Source organism: Chinchilla lanigera, unplaced genomic scaffold (genome assembly GCF_000276665.1).
Source record: "Chinchilla lanigera isolate Chin_1 unplaced genomic scaffold, ChiLan1.0 scaffold00001, whole genome shotgun sequence".
Lineage (NCBI taxonomy): Eukaryota > Metazoa > Chordata > Mammalia > Rodentia > Chinchillidae > Chinchilla > Chinchilla lanigera.
In genome coordinates, this window is record NW_004955402.1 from 63,202,940 (window position 1) to 63,224,555 (window position 21,616).

At 40.9% G+C, this 21,616-nt stretch overlaps 1 protein-coding gene and 1 pseudogene across 1 annotated transcript; both read left to right on the forward strand.

The window, feature by feature from the left end:
• The first annotated feature begins 4,570 nt into the window (after positions 1-4,570).
• Positions 4,571-8,241, forward strand: LOC102015908 (annotated as a pseudogene).
• Positions 8,242-10,157: 1,916 nt separating this feature from the next.
• Positions 10,158-21,313, forward strand: Rbfa (ribosome binding factor A (putative)). The gene is made up of 7 exons (XM_005373124.2): positions 10,158-10,354; positions 12,691-12,733; positions 13,364-13,540; positions 14,401-14,513; positions 15,826-15,910; positions 19,525-19,598; positions 20,680-21,313. The coding sequence occupies exons 1-7, from the start codon at positions 10,191-10,193 to the stop codon at positions 21,062-21,064; spliced, it is 1,041 nt and encodes a 346-aa protein (XP_005373181.1). The 5' UTR covers positions 10,158-10,190; the 3' UTR covers positions 21,065-21,313.
• Positions 21,314-21,616: the final 303 nt, after the last annotated feature.

The window sequence follows — 21,616 nt, forward strand, 5'->3', positions numbered from 1 at the left end:
GCGCGGGGCGCGGGGCTCGGCGGCGGCGCGGCTCGGCTCAAAGTCTGGTGTCTTGAGGGCTCAGAGATCATCTCCTAGGCCTTTCTTTGTAATTTGAGAGATTTGAGCAACAAGTTTGTGTGGTAAGTTAATCCTTTACTACACTGCCTCTGCCCTCATATTTCTTGGGTTCTAATAGCACAATACTCATATTTATTTGAGCGTCTACATTTATCACATAATTTTCTGAACGATAGATACATTAGTAGCATCAGTAATGATTATGTCTAAGATTTAGAGGAGTCAGTATAGGTGAGATATAGATGCAAACTAACAATAACTAAATAATTCAATAAAGTCATTACTTATCTTTTGTTTGTTTTTGATACTAGATCTCAATATGTTGTCCAGGTTTGTAGTTTTGAATGAGTTTGATTATTCATGTCCCTTTGATCTACTGATATTTATACCTTATGCTAACTTGTATAGAACATTTACCTTAGAAATGAATTAATATTTAGTCTAATCCAGCTTTTCCTCAGATCAGTCATTTTGTATTGGTATTATATCCTGTAGAAGTTTTAGCTCAATCTCCCAGTACAATTGATCACTAATGTCAGCATTACTATGTAGTTTATTTACACAGGACTTTAGAATCTTACAAAAAATGCTAGGATTATACCATATCTCACTCTGGTCATGGTTCAACTCGGGTTCACTATAGAGCAAATCATTAATAATGAAAAAGGTGTTTTTATGCCTTCCCAGCTGAACCAGTCCTTGCCTATACAGTATACTAGATATTATTATGGGCAGATGTTGGTATAGCTGGCCATGATTTGGTTGTTTCTGAGTTCCAAGTGAATTGAGACAAAGCCCATTTCCTGTCTTTGGCCACAGGTTCCTACTGAGAGAGACTGGTTTCCAATATATGCTACTAGGTGGCAGACCCACCTGCTCCTCTGAGGATATAGGTGCTATTTTGCATAGTTCCTACCACAATGACAATACTACAAGCTGGGTCTTATTTCAGTCAGTTCTGGGAGTGAACACAGTCAGCACATCAATATAAATTACAAGTACCCCCCAAAGAACTTCCAGAGATTTAGGGGCCTCAAATTGGTTACACGTATAACCAGATAGAGGCATGTAAGATTGATAAAACAATTACACAATGACAGTTTCTTTCAATAAACCAACAGATATTAGTAGTATAATTATCCTAGCTATTCTGTGTGTGTGTGTGTGTGTATATATATATATGTATGTGTATATCTATATATCTATATATATATCTTCTTTTTTTTCCCTCTCCTCTATTTCATCCCAGTTGCTCCTTCCTATTTGAGCAGTTTCTTTTCCCTTTCACAATATCTATTGTACCTATTGGTTGTTGGGTGGAATACTCTGTAAATGTCTACTAAGTCCATTTGTTCACATGTTTGGTTTAGTTCTGTTATTTCTTTGCTGGTTTTTTGTCTAGTTGATCTATCTCTTTGTGACAATGGGCTGTTAAAATCCCCTGTTACAACTGTATTATTACTTATTTGATTTTTCCTGTCTGTTAAAATTTACCTTATATAATTGGGTGCACCTACATTTGGTGCATATATATTTATGATTGTTATCTCCTCCTCTTGCAGTTTTTTCCCTTAACAAGAATATAGTGACCTTCTTTACCTCCTTTGATCATTGTTGCTTTGAAGTATACCTTGTCTGCAAACAGAATAGCTGCTTCTGCTTTTTTTCTGGGTTCCTGTTGCATGGAGTATTGTTTTGCATCCTTTGACTTTCAGTCTATGGATTTCCTTTTGAGTGAAATGTGTTCCTTGTATACAACATATTGTTGGATTTTGTTTCTTGATCCACTCTGTCAGTCTGTTTCTTTTGATTAGTGAATTGAGGCCATTCACATTAATGGTTATTACTGATATGCATTGACTTATCCTTGTCATGTTATTTTCTCACTGTTGGTTCTATACTTTGCCCCTCTGTTTAATTGCTTACCTTGCTGATAAGCCACATAAGCTGGTAAGCCACATTTTCTATGTTGGTCTTGAGATTGTGGTTATTTTTACCTCTGTGTACAATATCTTTCAGTAGTTTTTGTAGGATTGGGTTGGTGGTCACGAATTTCTTCAGTTGATCTTTGGCATGGAAGTATCTTATTTCTCCATTAATTTTGAAAGATAACTTTGCAGGGTAGCGCAATCTGGGTTGGAAGTTGTTTCTTTGAGGACCTGAAATACTTCACTCCAAGTTCTTCTTGACTTGATGGTTTGTGTTGAGAAATCTGCCATGATTCTGATGGGTTTTCCTTCATAGATGATCTGTTTCTTTTCTCTAACAACTTTGAATATTCTGTTCTTTTGGTGAATTTCTGGGATCTTGATTATTATGTGTCTGGGTATAGATTTATTAAAGTTCTTATCTCATGCTTGGGAAATTTTGTGGTATTACTTCTGCAAATAGTCTTTTGATGTCATTCACGTTGCCTCCTGCTCTTTGTTGACACCTATCAGCCTTATATTATTTTTGTTTGCCTCATCTTGCAGCTATTGAATTGTTATTTGCTCTTCCTTTGTTATTTTTAAGAGACCTTTTCTTTCACAATCACTAACTGCAATGCTGTCTTCAAGGTCTGAGAGTCTATCTTCTGTTTTTTTTAAAAAATTATTTATTTATTATTATTATTATTATTGGGTTTGTTTTTTTTTTATGTATGTGGTGCTGGGGATCGAATCCAGGGCCTTGTGCATGCAAGGCAAGAGCTCTACCACTGAGCCACATTCCCCAGCCCTATCTTCTGTTTTATTCAAGCAGTTCTTCCAGCTTTCAGTGGAAATTTCCTGAATGTCTCTTTGAATCTGTTTCATGCATTCTAATTCTTTCCTATTCTGTTCATTCAAGGTTTCCATCATTTTTTGTGCTCCTCTTTTTTTTTAATCTATGTCTTCTTTTAATATGCTGAGCAATTCTTCCATTATGGCTGTCATTTCTTTTCTTATCTGTGCAATTACTTCTCATCTGATTTCCTCTATAGCTTGATGTAGTTGGTTCTTTATTTCTGTTGCTATAATTTCAGAAATTTCAGGTGTATGACTTCCACATTCTTCCATGTTGATATTTGCTGGACTTGATCTGGGTGGGGTGTTTGGCTGAGATTGCATTTTGCTTCTTCTTTTTGTTATTTTCAAATCTCCCTAGGTTTCTGGGGATTCAGGTTTGTTCCTGAGATGGTGGTAGTAGGTGGATACAGGGGTCCCAGGCTCTCAGACACCTCACAGAGGCTTCCTGAGACCAAGGCCCCTTCCGTCAGTGTCAGGAGGGGGAGAACCAGAGAACCCCAGCACCCAGACAGTTCACTGAGGCTTCGCAGTCCAAGAAACCTCACCACAATAGTGGCAAGGGTGGGGCCAGAGGATCCAGGCTCCCAGACAGCTCGCCAAGGCTTCCCAGTCCAAGGCCACTTCCTGCAGTGGCAGCAGGGGGCAGGGCCAGAGGATCTGGCTCCCAGACACCTCACCAAGGCTTCCTGGTTCAAGAAACCTCCCCGCCAATAATAACTTTTATTGAAGTGCTCTTCTTCTAAGATCTCACTTCATCCTTAAGACAGTTCTGTGAGAAAGGTTGTATTTTTACCTGTCTATTTTCAGCCTGCAAATAGCCTGAATTTAAATGAAAACTCTATGCTTGATTTTTAATTTGAATTTGGATTAAAACTCTGGCTACATCTGAGGGTTTCCTAGTCAGCTATGTTAGCTTCCATCTTGTTAAATTCTGATAGTTTTTTGGATTATATACTATCTCTGATACTTGAATCACCATATAGTCCTTTTAATCATCCAATAAGTAATTATGGAAAACCTCCCTGTGCTAAGTCTTGTTCTAGGGGTTGGGGCTACCATAGGAAACCAATTGAAGTTCTGCTCTTGGGGAACTTTTTCTTTTTCTTTTTCTTTTTTTTTTGGTACTGGGGATTAAACCTAGGGGCTTTTGCACTGAGCTACAGCTCTAACCCTTTTTACTTTGTATTTTGAGCAGCATCTCACTAAGTCTAAATTACCCAGGATGGGTTCAAATATGTGATCCTCCTGTCTCAGCCTTCTAGAGTTACACCAGATTATAGGTGTGCATCACCGTGCTTGACAGGAATTGTTGCAAATTGTGATAGTTATGGATTTGGGATGAGTATAACTCCTTTGGAGTATCACAGGAAAAGACAATGATGGCAGGAGCAGAGAAACTGGCAGTTAGAATAGAAGAATGATGCATCCTTTGCAGCCTGGCAGGATGGGACTCTTAATTACTTTTCTTGTTGCTGAGACAAAACACCCAACACTACAAGTTAGGGGAGAAAAGGTTTATTTAGCTCACAGTTTGTGGAGTTTTCAGTCCATAATCAACTAGCTCCAATGCTGGGATTCTTGGCAGAGGGGCAACAGCTCATGGAGGGCAGAAGGCAGCAAAAGCAAGAAGGGGGGATGCTCCTGGTGGGTGGGCCTTGGTCATGCTTTGTTCCCTCTGGTATCGAAAGTTGGTGCTGGAGACCAGAGGAGGCAGGGGCGGTGGCCAGCAGCACCTTGTGGTGTAGAAAGATCCTGCAAAAATGTCTCTCTATCCATCTCTTGGAGATTTGAAAGTAGACAAAGTAATTCAGGCTCAAACTGCCTTTTCTGCAAACCCTGCCAACCCAGCTATTTTGTCAGAAGCTTCTGCCCCATCTCACAAGATGGCAATCTTTATCCCAAACTGTATCCAGAGCTTTTATAATACATGGGCTTGAGTTTAAATGAAGAAGAAGTACATGTCATGGTCCCTGGAGCACCAATTCAGGGGAAGTTGATAGCAAGACCTTCTAGTATGAACTATACGATGGCTCTTGTAACAGGTAATAATGTTGGAATTCATACAGCAGAAATAAAACAAGGGATTTGTGAAGTCATTTTGTGTAAGGATCAAGATGGAAAAATTTGGCTCAGGCTTAAATCAGTAGATAATGGTGTATTTGTTCAGCTAGTCCAGGCTAATTCTCCAGCCTCATTGGTTGGGTCTGAGATTTGGAGATCAAGTCCTCCAGATCAATGGTGAGAACTGGGCAGGCTGGAGTTCTGACAAACCACACAAAGTGCTCAAACAGGCTTTTGGGTTTTTGTTTGTTTGTTTTTATTTTAAAGAGAAAAAGAGCAATAAAAACAAAGACAAAAACAAAACAACACAAAAACTATAAAGACAGTACAGAATTTCCAAACAAGATGACAGGAAATCAACAATGAGTGTTGTATTACTTATTGCTATCTTCAAAGTAGTTGCTCAGAGAATGATAGCCTCTTTAATAAATGGTGCTGGAAAAATTGGCTTGCTACCTGCCAAAGACTGAAAATAGACCAAAGCTTATCACCATGCACCAAACTCAAGTCAAAATGGTTCACAGATCTCACTATTAGAACAGAAACACTAAATCTATTGGAAGAGAAAGTAGGTAAAAACCTTGAAGACATAGGGGCAGGCAGAGAGTTCATGAACGAAAACCAAATTGCACGTGAAAAACTTGAAAGAATCAACAACTGGGATCTTATCCTACTGAAAAGTTTCTGCACATCTGAAGAAATCACCAGCAGAGTAGAAGGAAAACCCACAAACTTGGAAAAAATTTTAGCTGATTGTCCCTCAGACAAAGGGCTTCTATCTAGAACATATAAAGAATTAAACAATATCAGCCCCTCCAAATTCAAAGACCCAATCCAAAAATGGGCAGCTGAGATGAATACACACTTCTCAGACAAGGAGATACAAATGGCAAATAAATATATAAGAAAATGTTCAATATCATTAGTCATTCGAGAAATGCAAATTAAAACAACATTGAGATTCCACCTTACTCCGGTAAGAATAGCTAGCATTAAGAAATCAACCAATAACAAATGCTGGTGAGGCTGTGGAGAAATAGGAACTTTTCTCCACTGCTGGTGGGAATGCAGACTGGTGAAACCACTGTGGAAATCAGTTTGGAGATTCCTCAGAAAACTAGGTCTAGAGGTCCCATTCAACCCAGCTATTCCTTTTCTGGGTATTTTCCCAGAAGATCTAAAAACATCATATCACAGCCATACATGTGCACCTATGTTCATAGCAGCACAATTTGTAATTGCTAAATTGTGGAAGCAACCCAAATGTCCACCCACCGAGGATTGGATAAGAAAATTGTGGTACTTTTATAGAATGGAATATTACTCAGCTATAAAGAAAGATAAACTTGAGGCTCTATAGGTGAATGGTCACAACTAGAGACCATACTCATAAGTGAAATAAATCAGACATACATGTGCAAGCACCACATTATTTCACTAGTGTAAAACCTGAAAGAGTTAATTTAAACTCGGAGGTATGATAGACATTGTGAAATGATAGGAAAACACTCAAGGGTAAAGGGCAACTGGGATGTGGGCAAAGAGAAGGGAAAGAAGGAGAAATTTTGTATGTATGTATATACAGGATAGTTAACATAGTTGATGTACTGTCTTCTATTTCTTTGCTAAAAGAAACTGTCAATGAGTCCTTGATTGATCAATATTGCATGTCTCTATCTGTTTTCCTGAGAAACCACTTTGAAGATATCAATATGTAATACAACAATCATTGTTAATTCCCTACCACTTTGTTTGTAACTCTGTATTGTCTGTACTGTTCTTTTGCTATTTTGTAAAAGGTTGTCTGTCTGTTAATGTTTTTCTCCTTTTATTTTTAAAATCAAAAAACAAACAAACAAACAAAAAACATAGTAGTTGCTCAGATTACCAGATATAGGTATCCAAGATTGATCAAACAATTACACATTAACTGTTCCTTTCAATAATCAATAAAAACTACTAGTACAATTATCTTTCCTATTTTGTATGTGTGTATGTGTGTGTATATATACATTTTTTTCCTTCCTTCTTTCTTTTCTCCTTTCCCTCATCCCAGTTGTTCTTTCCTATTGAGCAGCTATTTCCTTTTCACAATATCTATTATAACTTTTGGGTTTTGTTTACTCTTTCAGGGTCTTACACTAGGGAGAAAATATGGTGTTTACACATACAGGTCAGATTTATTTCACTTATGAGTATGGTCTCTAGTTGCATCCATTTACCTATAAAAGCCTCAAGTTTATCTTTCTTTATCGCTGATAAAACACAGAAGGTGCTCAAACAAGGTGCTCAATGTTTCATTGTATAAAAATACCACATATTTCTTATCCACTCATCAGTTGATGGGCATTTGGGTTGTTTCCAAGATCTTGCTATGACAAATTGTGTTGCTGCAAACGTGGGCTGCACATATATCACTGTGGTATAATGTTTTTAATTCTTCCTGGAAAATACCCAGAAGGGGAACAGCTGGGTTAAATGGAACCTCTAATCCTAATATTTTGAGGAATCTCCAGACTGATTTCCACAGTGGTTGCACCAGCCTACATTGCCACCAACAGTGAAGGGTTCCTTTTTTCCCACAGCCCCTCCAGCATTTGTTATTGGTTGATTTCTTGATGACACCCATTCTTTCCCGGGTGGGATGAAATCTCAGTTTTGTTTGAATTTGCATCTCTCAAATGACCAATGATGTTGAACACTTTTTCATGTATTTATTTGCCATTTGTATTTCTTTATCTGAGAAGTGTGTATGCATCTCATATGCACATTTTTGGAGTGGGTCTTTGAATTTGGGGGGGGGGTTCTGAGTTTTTTCAGTATCTTTATATATTCCAGAAGTAAGTCCTTTGCCTGAAGGACAGTTAGCTAAAATGTTTTCCCACTCTGTGGGTTGTCTTTTCACTCTATACGTGATTTCTTTTGAAGTACAAAACTTTTTAATAGGATGAGATCCCAATTGTTGATTCTTTGAAGTGTTTCTTGTGAAGTTTGGCTTTTGTTAATGAAAACTGTGCCTACCCCTATGTCTGTCATCATGCACTAAACTAAAAGAATTACCATGCACAAAAATAGGACTGGACATGTTGGTTTTATCTTTAAAAATGGAAAAATAACATCTATAGTGCAAATTCTGCTGCCAGAAATGGTCTTCTTTCTAAACATAACATTTGTGAAATCAATTGGCAGAATGTCACTGGATTGAAGGATTCTCAAATAGCAGACATACTTTCAACATCTGGAACTATAGTTATTGTAACAATCATGCCTGCTTTATCTTTGAACATATATTGAACAGATGGCATCAAGCATTATAAAAAGTGTGATGCAAAACATCATTCCTGAGGTTTAAAAGTATTTAGTACAACAGAAACACAGCTAAACTTTTCCAGTTTTCTTCTTTGGCAACTTCTGCATTGCACATGGAGTTTTCCTGGAGCCAGGGAACATATGCTGCATGAGGACCTTTCTATTTTACGTCATGGCTGGAAATCTTAACTGTTTCATCTGATACCTTCTTCAGATTTCAAGATAGTTGTAGCCTTATCCTGGCTTACATGTGTGAAACTTTCAGAAGATTTATTGACTTTCCTAGAATAGTTTCTCTACTGGAAACTTGATGCTTTTATAAACCATTGTGATAAGGATGATGGATGCAGGCTTAGCTTTGCATTAGAATCAGTCACATTTTTCTGAGGTAATTCATAGTGCTGTTCATATTACTTTAGTTCTATGGTATCTTTGCATTTTTCATGTGTTACCATAGTATATTTAGTATGATTGCCTCCAATGTTTTTTTTAAAGTTCTCCCTATGTAAAACACCAATTAAGTTACCCTGGTTTCATTCCATATAAGCATTATACAGTGCATGCAGGTTGCAAGAGATTATGATTGTCTTTAAATATTAATTAAAATTAAAATATACTTGACTGTCACCTTAACTATGTTAAGTACCTAGAATAAAAGCCAAAACATAATTATTGCTGCCTTTCTGAAACCCAAAATGTAGTTCTGTATTAAACTGAAATGTACACTAGCCAGCCCCCAGAACAGTTTACTGACACTTACTGAGCTATGACATAGTTTCTTAGTTATATTTGAGATTTTTGAGTCATTGCATAATTGAAAATTTTAAAAGTTACATCACTTTCTGAAAAACAAATCACTATATATTAAATGTGAAAATTCTTACACTATACAGGGTAAACTTTGGACTCTTTCATTTGTAGATTAAGTGGAATAATACTTAATTTGACACTTGAATCTTAACCTGTAGCCCAGCTACTTTGGGATATCCTTAGAATGTTTTCCTGTTAATATGCTACTGAGGGGCTGGGGATTTAGCTCAGCGGCAAAGCGCCTACCTGGCAAGCGCAGGGTAGTGAGTTCGGTTCCCGGTACCGGAGAAAAACCAAAAAAAAAAAAAAAAAAAAAAAAAATGATACTGATTACCCCATACAAAAAAATGGCAATGACATTTGTCCTGACTTTTGTTTTTTCATTTTGTTTTAAGCCATCCAATAAAACACGTAAAAAAAAAAACAAAAAAAACCAAACAAACAAGAAAGGAGCTTAACAGCATCTTTCTACCCCCTTTATTTTATCCAGCCTACCCAGCTTAGGGCAGTGCCAAACCAATCGGTAGAGTGTTTAGTAATCACACACCTTTAATCCCAGCCACCTCAGAAAAGCTTTCTGACCACATGAACTTTGGAGGCACATCTAGACGCAAACTACAAGAGGTTCTATTTCCAGCAGGTTCCCTTCTGTCCATCCACCTAGGAGGACAGGGGGAATGCTCTGCACATATCGGTTCCCCGCTTTTTAAAAACCGCTTTAAAATTCATTTTCAACCTGATATCTAAACACATAGGAAGTGCACGTGTTAGTGGGCACCGGGCAATGCTTCAAAATGCACATACACACTGGGCAGTGTTTACATCGGGGCAGACAAAGCTCTTCACACGTGGTTGAAACTCTCCACAACCCTTTCTGCTTTCCTGAAACCCACAGTACTTAAGCTGTGTTCCTCGCTTTGCACAGTCTCGGGAGACGGCTAGTTTTCAATTTGAGCCCCCAGGTAGGCGCCAGCCCTCTCCGCCTTCGAGACCAGGCTCCAGTTGGACGGCCCTCTTCCCGCCTCCTCTAACTACCTATCCGCCCGCCCGCCGCTGGCCTGCAGCCCGCACCTTCCGCGTCTCTCCGCCCACAGGCCCGTCTAGCCCCGCCCACTAACGCAGCTCGCTCCGCCCATCTATCCCAGCGTACCTAGCGCGGCTGCGTTGCGCGACTTCAGCCGCATGTTGGCTGTGGCCAGGTCGCTGGGGGGCTCCGGTGCCCGGCTGCGCGCGCTGTGGGGCGGCGGGGCGGGTGTGCGTCTTCCGGGACCCGTGCGATCCCTGCGTGGCTCCGCGGCCTCCTGTGGCAGCAAGAACTTGCTGAAGAAATTTGCCTTCAAAACCAGGTACGCGGGGCAGTGTCCGCGGCCGCGCGGCCTGAGGGCGGGCTGTCCGCGGCCGGCGTCTGTGCGGGTCCCCGGGACCCCGCCTTTGGGGCTGCCGTGCACCCCGTCCTTTAACCTTTATTTAGATCTCCTGAAGTGTTACAGTGCGCCGGGGGCGGGTGTAGGAGGGAAAAAGGCAAGGTGGTACTGTATGTCCATTTATTTTCATTCCAGTCTCCAGAAGCCTGTTTTCTTGGAAGTAATTTCTTCAAAGAGGGAAAGAAGAAATATAAGGATTTTCTTTCTTTATTAATGCAGACTTTCTATGTGGCTTAATTTGATGGATAAGGTTTGTCGTAATTTTTGTAATTATAAAATATATGTACTTTGATATAGTTTTTATTGTTTTCATAAACTTTAAAAAAGCCTTGCACATCTGTTAGTCAATGAACCGATATTGAGTTGCTCATGGGGCGCATGCCTGGAATCCCAGCACTGTGGCAGGGGAGGCAAGAGGGTCCCACGAGTTCGAGGCTCGGCTGGGCCACATAGTGAGTTCAACGCCAGCCTGAGTTACAGAGCGAGGCCCTGTCAAAAAAAAAAGGAATTAATTTAAAAAAAAAAGAACCGATATCGATACATCATCGTTAACTGAAGCACATAATTTTACCCACATTTCCTTAGCGCTTTCCTAACGTCCTTTTCCAGTCCAGGAACCCAGCCAGGAACCACATCACATGTAGTTATCTTGTCTTCTCAGGCTCTTCTAGCCTTACAAGTGTTGCACACTCACCCTGTTTTTGTAATGTGTTGACAGTTCTGAGCAGTGCTGGCCAGGTATTTTGTAGGATGCCCTCTCAGAGTTTGTCTGATGTTTTCCGTGATTGTATGTGGATTATAGACTTTTTTGAAGGAACCCTGCAGAGATAAAGCACCATTTTCATCCCATCATGTTAAGGGTATATATGGTCTACACAGTTATCACCGTTGAGGTTGCCATTGAACACCTGGCTGGGATGAATTTTTTAGGTGTCTCCAGTGTACAGTGCCTCTTTCACCATTTTGTGTGTGCCTGTGCCATTTTGTGAGGTGTCTCTTTTGAGCTGTGTGTGTGTGTGTATGTGTGTGTGTGTGTGTGTGTGTGTAGTGGTGTTTGGGATTGGACCCAAGATCTTTGCAGTGAGCTACATCCCTCCCCTTTTTTATTTTTTATTTTGAGATAGGTTTTCATTGTCAGTAAGTTGCTCAAGCTGGATATGAACTTGTAATTCCCCTGCCTCAGCTTCCCAGAGTGCTGGGATTACAGGTGTTCACTACCTTGTCCAACTCCCTTTTCATCATCTCTGTCCTTTTCTCTTTGGGAGGAAGTCCCTATGTGTAGCCCCTGCCTCGTAGTGCAGAGTTAGGTTCATGAATTATTTAGAATTTTGCATGGAGATGCACCTGTTCTCTCCTACTTGTTACGTCACAATATGGACTCATGGATTATAATCCAGCTTTATCTTGCTCATTTTAGGCCATTGGGAGCCCTCTCAGTTCCTCTGTCCCTGTGGCATACCTCATCATGTGTTTGACAGCAAAACGCTGTGTATGTTTGTGTGTGCACATATTTAGGACTTCTTTATTTTCTGGCACTGTAAAATATTTGAGATTCATCTTGTATACTCCTGCCTCCGTCTTATAATCAGCCATTTCTCCTGGGAGCCTGGTTATTGGAAAGTGGCGTTGTAAAACCATGGTTTGGGTGTCAGGTGTGCTTACGCCTGCTGAGGTGTCTGTCTGTTCGGCCCTCGCAGCTGAAAAAAACAAAAAATAGATGTTTTGAGCACTCTTTGTACATATGTAATAAACATTTTTGTATGTTACCATCTGTCTTCCACTCTGGCATATCACCACATGGATCATTTAGCCTCTTTGCCTTGCTTGCTTGTATCTCCCTTTCCAGCAGTAAGAAGTATGGCTCTTCCTGTCATCTACTTAATTGTTCAGTGACAGCATAGATTGTACAGCTGTGTATTAGAACTGTCAATCTATACCTCCATGGGAAACCACTTGGTCAGCCAGGCATTGTGCTTATGTGCCACTTAGGAGGTAGAGTTTTATTTTGTTTTGTTTTATTTTGTTTTTGATACTGGGGATTGAATTCAGAGCTTTCACATTAAGGTACATCCCTGGCCCCTTTTTCATTTTTTAGACAGCATCCTGATGAATTGCCCATTTTAGATATTACTATGGCTTCTGTGTCCAAAGTTAGCTCCATGTAACTGTGCTGTCATAACCTTTTAAGGTTGTTTATGTAACTCTTTCTTCTTTAATTTGCCATGTATTCCAACATAATCTTTGTTTTCTCCCCATAGGAAGAAGTTTTGGTATGAAGGACCTTCCCTGGGATCTCACTTGGTAAGCATTGAGCAACAGCAATGACCTTTATAGTCATGGTGGTTGCAAAGTTAGCAAAGCTTTTGCCTGACCTTACACTTCTGTTTTGAAGAGGATTGTCTGTGTGAGTGGGAATAGATACCATTGGAACTGTGGATTTTGGCCATTCATGAAGAGAATTTACCAACTCTGAAGTTTTCTAGAATATCTGTTTATCAAATTCTAATACTGTAACATCTGTTCAGTTTCTAGTATATTGGTAGGTACTATACATGTTCATATGATAAATGGTTCCAGTTAGAAAAAACAAACATCGTATTTACTGAAAGTACTGATCCATACATTTTTTTTTTTTTTTTACTGATCCATACATTTTAACAGGGTGAATTTTATGGTATGTGAATTATATCTCAAAAATTAATTTTTGGAGGAAAACCAGAGAGCTAAACTGGCAATACTTCTAATCTTGGAGGACTAGTGGTTAAAATCTAGAAGGATTCAGTTCTGTGAGACACATTTCATAGCTCTGAAGTGATGTTATCTATCTAGTTTTTGTTTGAGCCTTCACTGGTGGTAAGTCAGTGGAGTATAAGTCAGTGGTAGTTATTAATGCTGCCTTTGTTTCCCTATTTTCACTTTCTCTTAATGGAGACTTATAAGCCATCCAAGTTGGAATCCCTCCTGAAGGCTACCTCAAAGAAGACCAGGAAGGAAGACCATGTGCGCCTGAGGGCCCTGAATGGCCTGCTCTACAAAGCCTTAACAGATTTGCTGTCCACCCCTGAAGTGAGCCAGGAAGTCTATGACCTGAATGTGGAGCTCTCCAAGGTAGTGTAGAGTTCAGGGCCAGAAGAGTAAAGATGGAAATCTTACCTGACTGCCTGGGTCTTACCTGGCAGTCTGAGGATGGCAGTCTTTCCTAACTTCTCACTCCTGTAATCTTGGTTTGGGGCAGCAGAGATGGTTCTGAGTCTAGTCATGTAAATCCTCAGGATAGAGGTTACCTATGCTGCAGTCCAAAGGCAGCTAGCTCGTTTACTTGCACCCTGATGACCAAAGAACCCATGGCTTATTGTCAGTTACCCAGCCAATATGAGTAAATGGTCCAAGGATATTCTGATGTCTGGATATACCTGGCATTTTGGCACAAAGACAAAGAGCCTGTAATCCTAGTCTGAAGCAGGGGGCTCACAAGTTTGAACCCAGCCTAGGCAACTTAGTGAGACCCTGTTTCAAAATAAAAAGGACCTAGAGTGTATCTTAGTGCAGAGTCCCTGGGTTCAATCTCCAGTACTACAAAAAGAAAACAAAACAAAACAAAAACAAAGGAGAGTCTTCTAGCCCTCTCAGAGGGAATTGAGCCAAAAGTACAATAAGCACCTACTGGGTGTTTTCAGTGAGCATTTTAGCAAATGCTGTGAAGCAAGTGCTGTGGGTTTGGGTAGATATTATCCAAGTGGTGTCAGGACCTGGAGAAGACAGGAAGGTGAGTTTTGTTTCTGTGGCCCTGCTTCCCTAACTGTTGATTTTCTATAATAGCAGGTGGTAGACTCTGTCAGGGTGCCATAGGAACAGTGGGTTTCAGGTTAAGAGGGATACTGTAAAGGAAGCTATAGTTTTCACTTTGAGAAGGTTGTCTGTGTTAAAACCCTTGTGAACTAAGTAACTTGTTGGGGTGTGGGTCTCAGGTTTCTCTGACTTCAGACTTCTCAGCCTGCCGTGTGTACTGGAAGACAGGTCTCTCTGCTGACCAGAATAAGCACACAGAGGCCACCCTGCAGAGAAGTGCTGCATACATGAGGTGATGGCTTTGCTTTCTACATGTACTTGCTTCCTCTTTGCATCTCAGATTGCCCAGCTGTTTTACTTGTGGGTAGACTTAAATTTTTCTAATTAAAGATTTTGTGTTTAAGGGAATTTTGGGGAACATTTTCTTGAATTTGAAAGCATAATTTGCATTTTCTTGTAAGATATAATCTAGTCAGCATTTCCCAAAGTTTAATAGGGATTTAAAGATCCCAATGGGTGCTTTATAAGGTTAAAACTATTTTTGCCAGCCAGGCATGGTGGCACTCACCTGTAATCCTGGCTGCTCGGGAGGCTGAGATGGGAGGATTGTAAATTTGAGACCAGTGCTAGCAATTTAGCAAGACCTGTTCTGTATCAATTCCACCAAGTATAGACTATGTATTTTATTGTTTTTGTTTTGTTTTTCTTCTGGTACCAGGAATCGAACTCACGACCTTGCACTTGCCAGGCAGGCGCTGTGCTGCTGAGCTAAATCCCCAACCCCTAGACTGTGTATTTTAAAATATCCCATTCTGTCCTGATTTCTTTAAATTGTTCAAAAATATTTTGCATTCTTTTTGTATAATTTCATATTATACTTTACTAGGCAAAAGTCTTAACCCAAATCCTTTCCAGATAAACATTTGTTGACTATTGGCTTTTATATGATAATTTCTGTCAGAGAATGTCACTATTTTTTTCTCAGAAAGAGTTTATGATGTATAACCACAAGATGCTAGAGAGCTTATTTTGGACCTAAGGAGGCCATCATTCTTAAATGATGCAAACAATGAGAAGATCCTTTCTCCCCAGTATTTCTTCAGTATCTGGGGATGTGAGTGTGGAGTTGTGCTGGAAGAATTCTTAGCATCCAAGCCCTGGAGCGCATAGGGCTGCAAGTGACACCTCATGTTCAGAGGAGGTTATTTATAATGATCTCAATTGTTTTGGAAGAATTAAAAGCAGTTGCAGTTTGATGCATTTTGTGTCCTTTTGGAATATGGCAACTAACTGAAGGTTTGTGGCATTTTTTTCTTGTCTTCTTTTTTCCATCTTTCTTTTTGTTTGTTTGAGATGAGGTCTCACTATGTTGCTCAGTCTGGTTGGGCCTTGAACTCCTAGGCCCAAGTGATCTCCCACCTCAGCTTCCTAAGTACTGGGACTATAGGTACAAGCCATTGTGCTCATCTCATTTTCACCTGAGTAGCACATGAGCAAATCTCACTTCTAGCCTTGTGAGATTATCATGTACCTTGCATTTAGCACTGTACCCATCTGCTAAATGTCAAGGTACAATCTGTGAATTACGTAGTCTCTGTCCTCAGGCACCTCTTGATGTCCCAGCAGACGCTCAAGAATGTACCACCAATAGTGTTTGTTCAAGACAGAAGAAATGCCCTTCTGGCTGAGGTAAGGCTTTTAAGTAATTTTAAGGGAAAATTTTAAGCTATTTTTTAAGTACTCAAAGGTAATGTAGCTTTTAGAAAAAATCCTTGGTTCCCATCCAAGGCCCAAAGGTACATCTTCTGGTTGTAAATCTTCATGCCCATTATGGTTTCTCCTGCATGCAGTCAAGGTAGCCAGAGTTGCTTTCCCTACCCCCTCACCTCTTTTAGCCTCTGTGATCTCTCCATGACCTCACACCATTGAGCCTATAAGATTTGAATTCTGTCTTGTGAGTGTTTTTACCACTGTTTTCCTTGCTTTGCAGGTTGGTTACTTATAAAGTTTAAAAACCTGTACATACATACATGTTTTATGTGAGTAGTTACCTGGTATTTATTAAAGTATGTTATGCCTAGAAAACACTTACCCAAAATCAGCAAATAGTGTTTACAGTGTTATAGTTAGATAACTATTATTTACTAGAGGACCAGATAAGATTTAGTTATGTAAAAGAGAAATACATAATTTGACATGTTTATCTTTTGTTAGTCATTGCACAGGTAACACTGAAAACATTGCCCAGGTAAGCTAGAAAAAGGAGTAAAGCTGCTGTCCCTGCAAGACACCAGTGCAGTTTGGCTTGTGCTAAGTCAAACAAACCCAGGCTGAGTTCCCCAATATTTGGCTGTTGTTGCTAGAGGGCAGTACTACAGGCATTGTGAGTCCCTTCCAGAGCAGTCCCTGTGAAGGAAAGGCACATGCTGTGCCTGAAGCAGGTTGCTGCTGCCAGGGGAACTTGAAATGTGGGTCCCTACAAGGATAGGACATCCTTGGGGCATCTGGAATGGCTGGTGCAGGTTTGGGCTGTTGGCAGAGTCCAGGAGGAGCCGAGTGTTATGCCTATCATGCAGCCATGCTTTATGCCCCAGCATGTGCCCATGTGTGCCCTGCTGAGGAACCATTACTATTCGAAGTCCAGAATTGTGATTCCTTCTGCCTTGCTCTTGTTGCCTAGGATTGCTTTTGCTATTCTAGGTCTCTTCTGATTCCATATGAAATTTTCTCATTTTGTGAGGAATGCTGTTGGTATTTTGATTGAGATTGTGTTAAATCTGTATATTTTGGAAGTATGGCCATTTTGACTGTATTGGTTCTGCCTCTCCAGGAACAGGGGATGTCTTTTCATTTCCTGATGTCCTTTTTCATCTCTTTTTTTAGAGTGCTCTAGTTTTCATTTTAGAGGTCTTTCACTTCCTCAGTTAAGTCAGTTCCTAGTTATTTAATTTTTCTTAGTGCTGTTGTGAAGGTATTATTTCCCTATTTCTTTCTTGGTGAATTACTGGTATACAGGAATTTTTGTGTGTTGACTTTGTAGCCTGCTTTGGTACTGAATTTAATTATTATTATTATTATTATTTTTTTTTTTTTTTTGTGGTTTTTCTCCAGTACCGGGAACCGAACTCATGACCTTGCGCTTGCCAGGCAGGCGCTTTGCCGCTGAGCTAAATCCCCAGCCCCTGAATTTAATTATTAATTTTAAGAATCTTTCGGTTGAATTTTTTGGGTCTTCTATATAGAAGATCAAGCCATTTGCAAATGATGACAACTGATTTCTTTCCTGTATACATCCCTGTTATTTCTTTGTCTTGTTGGATTGCTCTGCTAATGTTTTGAGAACTGTACTAAACAAGTGGTGATAGAGGATCTCCTTTCTTATTCCTGGTATTAGTGGGAAAGCTTTCAGCTTTTTGCCATTAGAAATGAGTTTGTCAGTGGGTTTACCATAAATGGCTTTTTATCAGGGTGACATAAGGTCTTTCTATACCTATTTTCTTCAGAGTTTTTATGAATGGATGTTGGATTTTGTCAGATGCATTTTCTGTTTACATTAAGATGAGCATGTGGTTTTTTTTTTCTCTTGCTTACATTTATGTGATATTTTACATTTATTGATATGCATATGTTGAACCATCCTTGCATCACTGGGATGAATCCTACTTGGTCTTGATGTATGATCTTTTTGATGATTTGTTGCATCCTGTTCGCCAGTATCTTGTTGAGAATTTTTCTGTTAATGTTCATTAAAGAAATTGGCTTGTAGTTCTCTTTTTTGGTTGGGTCTTCTTCTGGTTTTGAAATCAGGGTAATTGTAGCTTCTTACTTTACAATTTCTTTAAAAAGTTTGAGGAATATTGACATTAGATCTTCTCTGATGTTCTTGGAAAATTTGGCAGTGAATACATCAGGCCCTGGTGTTTTCTTAGTTGGCATTTTTTTTTTGTTCTTCAATTTCATTACCGGCTATTGGATTTTTCAGGGTTTTTTTTTGTTTTGTTTTGTTTCTGGGTTTTTTTCCTTTTTTTGGTACCAGGAATTGAACTCAGGACCTTGTGCTTGCCAGGCATTTGGCATGTGTTTGGCAAAAAAAAATTCTTTTTTAGAGAAAATAAATAATTCTTTTTTAGAGAAAAAAGTAAAAACAGCCAGGTGTGGTGGTGCTAGCACTTCGGAGGCTGACGCAGGAGGATTGCCACAATTTCAGGGCCATCCTGGGCTACACAGTGAGGTCCTGTCTTCGAAAAAAAAAAAAGAGAAAGAAGAAAAGTCCAAAAACATTTTTTTTTTTTCTATTTTTGAATGAGTGGTATTTTGAATGGTCAGCTTTAGAGTACAGTAAGTCTTGATTTTCTCCTGGCCTGTGGGTTTGTGAAGTGCCCTCCATATTCTAGAGGCCTGTCTCTTTACCCTGAGCTATGGCAGTTTCCTTTTTTTCCATTGGTCAGTAGGGAAGGCAATCAGACCTCAGAACTGTGCTAGATGTAGGCATCAAGGTAATGATTTAAGAATTTAATGCTGGCAGGCACTTTTAGACCCAGCTGTTTCTAAGAGCAACTCAGCTGGGCCTGGCTTCTCACTATACTGAGGCATGGGGCCCTTGTCCTTCTTGGCCTGAGTTTAAACTTCTCAGGATGTCTCTTTCTAGCTCAGTCCCTACCCATGACTGCTTCCCATGTCTGTCTGTCATCCAGTCACTGTGGGAAGGTAATACTGGGAGCCCTGAAGTGAAGTTGTGTTTTTTAGTTGTGCTGAGTCCCAGATTTAAATAATCAACCCCTTCCCCAAATGGGGCATGGTGCACTCTGGTGACATAGCAGGTGCCTGCATGTGAATCCCTCTCCTGCTGTTGCCTGCTCTGTGGAAAGAGTCCCCTTGGAGTAAAACCCCACATTTTTGCAATTTACAAAGACCATGGGCTCCACAGCCATTTTTTCCTGGATCTCCCAGCCCTGGACATTTGTTTCTGGTGAGCTAGTTCCCCTCCCTGTGAGTTTCAAGAGCTGAGGAGAGAGTCCAGATTGTTTCCATGAATACCTATTATTTGATGGAACTGATATTTAACTGGTTCTTCATAGATCTGTCCAAAGTTTATGAGTTTTACACATCAAAGAAAATGTGACATATTAAAATAATAGTAAAGTGTTTGAAAGCTCAAGCTATAGAGCAGGTCCCAGTGCAGAGGAAGAATCCACAGAAAGAATTAGGTGAAGTCTGTACCAGACCAGTGGTTGGGCCGGTGTCAGAGAGTATGACACTGAGTGGGAGGTATAGCTTACCTCTCCCCTCTGCTTTCTTTTCAGGTTGATCAGTTGCTGGCAGTAGCTGACTTTGGGCCCATAGATGAAGTAGACAACTCGGCACAAGGTCATTTCAGGTATGACTGTGTGTTCTTGTTCCCTGGGGGTAGAGCCCTAGACAGAACCGCTGTTTTTCATAGCAGCCGTATGGCCTGTGTCCTGATGAGCCATATTGTCCCCCTGGTATTTACTCTGGGCCCAGCAGGTATCTACATGTACTGGCTCATGGGTTCAAAGCCATGACTCAGCTAGCAAGGAGCGGGGCTTACCCCCTCTTCATTTGCTCAGTGCATTTTCACTGAGTGCTTGTTGTATGCAAGGCCCTGCTGCAGGTCTTCGATGCAGGTGTGAGCATCAGGGAGTGGTCCCTGGTATGGAGCATGCATAGTGCTAGGGGAGGCTGATTGTCACAGATGAGTCCATTGAAGTTAGGAAGAAAGGTGCAGAAAAGGGTTCAAATGACTGGTGGGAATGAGGGAAGGTTTTAAGGAAAACAATATGGGGAGGGTATGAATCTGGAGAACAGAGATGCTCTTGTGGAAGAGGCACTATTTCAGGCATGGGACAGCCAAAGCATGAATAGCATCAATATCCCTGGGCACCTGGACCCCCAGCAATAAGCCTGTAGTTTAACCAGCCTACAGATGCCAAAGCAAAGACCCCATGCCATTGCAAGCCTGGCACATCCTGACTGGTAGGGGCCAGCATTGGGGAGAAGGATCAGGGAGTCAAACCAGGAGCTTGGGGACTTTCTGGAGCTGAGCATTGGGGAGTCAGAGGATGACGTAACTGTGCTCAGTTTTGCTTCCAAGAGAATTGGCCTGCCGTGCATCAGTATCCTAAGTGACAGCACTCATAGGCCCATCTATGCTTCTTTCACTGGCTGATGCACCAGCCATGCTTAGCTGAGAAAAATTGAAAAGCCATTTAGTGACCATGCTGAATGATTGCACAGGACTGTTGCTGGCTGGTTCTTATGTTGGAGAACCACAACTGGAGTCCCCTTCCCATAATCCTATGTACAGTCACTTCAGATACATAAATGCTTAGGAGGAAGTGTGTACCTGTGCATAGATGTAAGGTGTGCCCCATGGTGGCATTTCACCCTGGTTTGGGGCTTGGCTTGTGCTCCATACAAAGGCTCTTTTTGTCTCCCAGGGATCCTGATGCCCTATCACCACATGACCCCTCAGGACCTGCTGCACACTCTTATCTGTGTGGGATCGATCATGATGCACTCAACAGGCAAATAATGGAGTACAAACGGAAGAAGGAGAAAGGACTCCAGGACACGAGCCTGGTTCCACCTGGGCAGAAGCAAATGGCTAAGCTGCCACAGTGGATGAGGAGAAGGAAGGCCGCACCACAAGAGGACCAGGACACCTCCCCCAGAAGTTTCCTCTTGGGTGAGGAGAGTGAGGATGAGGATGAGGACAGTACCCTGGGATTTGGATGTGAATCCCAGAAAGCAGAGGAATGGGAGGCAGAACCTGGAGGTAGTGGGACACAGCAGGACCTCCATGGCAGAACAGAGCAAGGATAGGGGTGAGACTTCAGGCTGCCTGTCTGGGCCTGTAGAAGAGTGAGCATTTGTGTGAGGTGTGTGATCTGAGATAGGTGATGAAGCTACTGGTGGTATCATGGACTCTTCTGCTGTTCAACTTTCAGTAGTTTTCCATGTATCTAAATGTGATTTGCTATACAGAAGTCACTGTTGTTCTTTCTTCAGCTCACTGTGTGTAATAAAAAAAAATAAACCACTCATCCCATTGGTGAGATCCTCAGATGTAAAGAGAGTAAAGCTATATAACCGGGACTCTAGCCCAGGCCCTGCCACTCAGAGTCAGGCTGCAGCAGAGGAGGGCAGGGATGGAGGCTGCAGATGCTCCATGCTTCTACATCTTCCCAAGGGTGGCTTCCTCAGTGCTGTTGTGGGCCCAGTTTCCACCTTCAGTTGAGGCATGACTGAACAAAAAGTACATGTTGATGGGATGGAGGGCTCCCAGGTGATTCAGGTGATGCTGGCTATACCTGAGCTCTGGTCACCTCTGAGTATTGACCGACTTTCCCCTTGGTGCCTCTGTCCAGCTGGCTT